This window comes from Brachionichthys hirsutus, unplaced genomic scaffold (genome assembly GCF_040956055.1).
Source record: "Brachionichthys hirsutus isolate HB-005 unplaced genomic scaffold, CSIRO-AGI_Bhir_v1 contig_1316, whole genome shotgun sequence".
Taxonomy (NCBI): Eukaryota; Metazoa; Chordata; class Actinopteri; order Lophiiformes; family Brachionichthyidae; genus Brachionichthys; species Brachionichthys hirsutus.
In genome coordinates this window covers 1-5,000 of record NW_027181303.1, presented here as the reverse complement: position 1 = coordinate 5,000, position 5,000 = coordinate 1, and the positions used below count along the sequence as shown (strand labels likewise).

Sequence of the window (5,000 nt, the reverse complement as noted above, 5' to 3'; positions counted from 1 at the left end):
CTGTTAAACAAAACTCTGTTTCCTCCTATCGCTCGCATATCTCTGTCTCCTAGTTCTCTCTGTTGCTGCCCTGCGCGCTCTCTCTCTTTCTCTCTCACACACTCACTCGCTCCGGCGGGACACGCCCCAGCTGGACACGTGCACACACACACATCCACACAGACACATCTCACAACATATGAATAAGGAAAAACATCGCAATAAAATAATGATAGGCGTTTGCTTTGGCCTGGGGAGTTCAGTTCACCATTCGTTGTAACGATATCTGGCGCCAACTAGCGTTCAGAATGGGTATAATGTCTAGACCCCGAATATAACACGACCCGACTTTTTCAGCTTAATCTCAATGCAAAAATCATCGTGTTATATTCGGGCCAATACGGTATGTACTTTCTGAGCTGGGATGAAAATATTTCAGAGTACTAGTCAGACTAAAACGCCGGCCTCCCTGCACCAGGAAGTGTTTACTATGTTTGCCTCCCCCATCACGAGTGGATTTCAGGAGTTCGTGCATTTGAGGGAAATCTGATTGGCCCCCTAACAAAGGTCATCAGACTCCGCATTCTTCTGACTGTTTGTCGAACCTCTTCGCTCCCAGTTTCGGGTCTGCTCAATCGCAATTTATTGTAATATTAGTCCTGCTTCCCCCCCCCCGTTAGCCCCCCTCCTCACTCAATCCATCGCCACGTCTTCTTCTTACCGTGACCGGAGCGCCTGCCAGGCGGCGTCCACGTCGGCGTACAGGTTTTTCTCTGAAGGCTTCCCAGAGCTGGCGCCGTACCCCGAGTAGTCGTAGGAGAAGACGTTGCAGTTGATGCGCGAGCCCAGACCGATGTAGAAGCTGCTCATTTGTCCCAGGTCCACCGCGTTCCCGTGGGAGAATAAGAGCGTGTACCGGGCGCTGGGGGAGCAGCGGACAAACATGCAGGCGATGCGGTTCCCTCTGGAGGTGCGCGCCATGAAACACTCGATGGCGTCCTTCTCGCGGGACGAGTACTGCCAGTCGGCGCGCTCCGAGAGGTGGAGCGTCCATCGGCTGCCGCTGTCGTCACACATGAGGCTGTAGGTGGGCTCGGGGGGCAGGAAGGCCAGCTTGGAGGCGATCTTGCTGGGACACGGTGGGCAGCAGAACAGGCAGCACAGCTCGCTGATGGATAAGTGGTGCATCCTCGAAAACGCTGCAGGAGGGAGGGCGGGCAAGGGTTAACTGTACGCCTGTGGGAACTGGGGATAAGATGATAATTAAAAATGAAGATCACAAGACCCAAATCCTGTAACACAGCCGTCTTAAGTGAATTACTATGCCCCCGTCTTTGTCACATGATAAAGCAGGGGACTCCCCAGTGGCTTTCAGGCAGCGACTTAAAAAGCTTCCTCGTTTCCCCCCCCCCCCCCGAGGATGCTTTAAGACAAGGACTACAGCAGCTCTGGAGATTGGCTTTGAAATTTGACTCTACATAACTGCACATTCCCTCGAATAGGCCGAAGACTGAGTTTCCCATAAGGGAGCTACACATAAATCACACTTTTGCAGCTTTGCAGGTGCACCTTCAATGTTTATGCAAATAAGTTATGAATTCACAATTCTCTCTTCTTTACAGGTCCTATTTGTAGAAAAGCAATTCCAGCGGCAGAGCATCTTCTCCTATTTGGTGTTCCTGGGAAATAATCTGGCACCCCCCCCCCCCCCCCCCCCCCACACACACACACACACACACACACACGTTTGTAATAGCCCCTTTGTCCTCCTAAGAAGTTTCAAAGTAAAAGTGATGAACCAGATGTGATATCTTCCAATTCCATATAAAAGAAGACTAAAGAAAATGGATCAACTTAATGAGGTGCGTGGTATTTATAGCCACTTGTGGTCTATAATTGCCACTTTTTGAAGGATGCTGTGGAATCCAAAGGGGGGGGGGGGGGCAGTCGGGTTCCCTTATTCCCTAAAATAGCCCATAATGCCAAGCCTTGGAGACAGAACGGTGCCTCCGTGATTTACTGTAAAATGGTGGTGCAAGCAGTTCAGCGAGATTCTGGTTATAAATACAATTTAATGCCAAATAAATGAGATGGGCTAATTAACCACGCACACGGTGCGTGCGCGCGTGTTCTCAATGGAGACGGGGCATTACCTGGACGGCAGATCCGGGGTCCTTCTTTGTTTCGTTCTTTTAATTTCGAGGTGCCAATGTCGCCGCAGTCAGGTGTTATCGATAAACCGAGCCTACCAATGATCTTCTTCTCGATGCCAGGAGATCGATAAGGCAAACATCGGTCAGATTGATCCTCTTGTCAACGCAACTGTGAGAAAAACTATCAGATGCGTCCTTTTCCCTCCGCTCGGTTTTGTCAATATATGCTCCTGAATGATAACGAGATCGATTAATTAAAAAATAACCGACGCCCCGGAGCTCAGCAGCGACATGGATCGATCTTTAAAAAGGAACAGAACGAACTCAAAATCTCCGCACACGTCCTGAAACAGTCCTCGGTGGTATCGCTCGCTTCCGAACGTCGTTCTGATTGTTATTTTAGCGTCCAAAACGACATGAGATGATTGACGGCGCCATGGCGCAATAGCGCATGAATTGTTGAAAGGAATCCACCAATGGCAAACGAGTTCTTTACATTTATGGGCGGGACCTCTCAGTGTTGACTTCATCTATTGATTGACATACACGGGAACGAATTGGAGATTACTATTGTGAGACAAGACCAATCAGTAACGAGGGATGTGGTTTCTTTCCTTTTTTAACGTGCACGTGACGTCATTGAACTTTAAATATTGGTAACTTATTAAACCCATTCGCAATGTTAGAAAGCACTGGCGTTTATTTATATTTGTTATTGCAACAAACAATTCTCTACCGTGGTTTATTTTAATCACTTTAAAAAATAAAACAGTTTGACCTCGATGACGTTGCATGGCGCGTGCGCACTCCTTCCGGGTTAGTACTCAGTCCGCTCCATTCATGTGAGGGCTCTGTAAGAGCTAACAAAAAATCACTTTAAAGAAATATGAGTTCTCAGAAAGGTAATGTGTCCCGCTCGCGAGGTCAGAAGCATCAAAATGCGGTTGCCTTCAAAAACGACAAGTACGGAGCGACGGTACAAGTCAAGGTATGTTAGCTTTGCCTTTAGCCTCACGTTAGCTTTGCCTTTAGCCTCACGTTAGCCGCCTCGGAGCTAATCTGAACGCTCGGCCGTGTTTTCTCTTTAAATTATGCCACACACACACACACACACACTTTTCTGTTTTGATTGTAGAAGGCAAACTCAAAGATTCACGATGGGCTTTGTCAACACTGCAAGGACGTTCTAGAGTGGAAAGTAAAGTATAGCAAATACAAGTCTCTAACGCAACCCCGGAAATGGTGAGTAAAATGACATTATTACAATAGAAGCGTCTTTGCGGTGCAGTTTCTGATGTGTAAATCTCATTTAATCTGATTTCTAAATAAATGAATTACTTTTAGTTTTGACTCGTGATTAATCATCAAAACAAGAGAATCCAAAAAGGGATCCAGTTAGTTTAGTTATTGCTTTAAAAATACAAAGAATTTCAGAGGGGTTGAAATGTGAAAATCCATAACTTTGTGGGGGGGGGGGGTTTCTTGTAGTGTCAAGTGTTCTCAGAAGACTGTGAAGGATGCATATCACGTTATTTGTAATCCCTGCTCGCTTCATCTCGAGATCTGCTGCAAGTGTGGGAAGAAAGAGGACATCGTGCTTCCGTAAGTGACACTTTGTTAAATGATCTCCGTGTGTCCAGTTACGAATACACAACTCAGAAATGATCATCCTTTTCTGATCTGTATTGTGAACATCTGCCATTAACGAATGTGGATTTCTTACCATCAGCAGTTCAAGTCATTCAAGTCTGCCACCTTGAGGACAATGAGAGGCATTTACCACCAATTAATGGAATTCACTTAAATTATTTATTTGTGCCATTCTTATCTTCCAGTTATCTCTTTGGTTGCATTTGGCATTTAAGACAAGGTCTGAATAATTTCCCCTTTGCTCTTGCAAGAGGAAAAGGAGCCCCTTGTTTGCATGTATTCACATTAAAGACACTATTGGTTTAAATTACTAGCACCTAATGTAAACTATTAAAAGCATATGATCAGAGGTGTGACTTTAGAAGAGGCAAATCAGAAAAGCGCTATAAAAAAAATCAATTATTATTATTATTATTATTACTCTTTGTCTTCAATTTACAAGCGTGCATTATATTTATTTTTTCAAATAAATTCTGTTTGATGGATGACCGACCTGATGCATATGCAGATCAGAGAGGATGGTCTCTAGCAGGACTAGTGATTCTTTTTTCTGGATTAGGTACAGTGGTACCTCAGCTTACGAATGTCCCTACATCCGAAATTTTCAGGTTACGAAGTTTCTGAATGGGAAAATATTGCCTCACGTTACGAAGGCGTTTCAGGCTACGAAGTCAAAAATAGCTGCTCGTAGCTGCTCTGCCATTGGCTATCGCCTAAAATCTGCCTGGCAACCCGTTGCGTATGCGTGTATCCCAGCACGCTATTCGTGTCCCCCTCGTGTCACCCGGAAAAAGTGTTGACAAGTCGGGCTATTGCTCATTATGATGACGTCTGCCTCGCACATTTCCGACGGATTGTCAAAAGCCGGCAAAAGCAGACGCCATTGGATCAGTTTTTCAAGAAACGCGAGGCAGAAAACACCGCAAAGGACCAGTAAACAAAGAGGACAAAAAGTAACAGCTAACAGGTAGATTAATATTTTAAAAAAATATCATAATGTAGCGTCCGTCGGACGCTGGAATAAGCACACGACGGGTAACTCTCTGTGTGTGTGGGTGCCGCGAGGAGGAGGAGGAGAACGGGAGAGCTGCGGGAGCTACGCAGCTCTCCCGTTCCCCTCCTCCTCCTCGCGGCACCCACACACACACACCGCCCCTCCTCCCTGGATGCCTTTGCGGACTCTCTGCAGCGTAGGAATAATGAACACTCCTAAAACAT

At 46.1% G+C, this 5,000-nt stretch overlaps 1 protein-coding gene across 1 annotated transcript; it reads right to left on the bottom strand.

Annotated features, from left to right (window-relative positions):
- Positions 1-700: 700 nt before the first annotated feature.
- On the bottom strand, positions 701-1,167 carry abhd17b (abhydrolase domain containing 17B, depalmitoylase; the record flags this gene model as incomplete). Its single annotated transcript, XM_068760176.1, has 1 exon — positions 701-1,167. A coding segment is annotated over exon 1 (467 nt), but the record flags the coding sequence as incomplete, so codon positions are not given.
- Between the last annotated feature and the right edge of the window lie 3,833 nt (positions 1,168-5,000).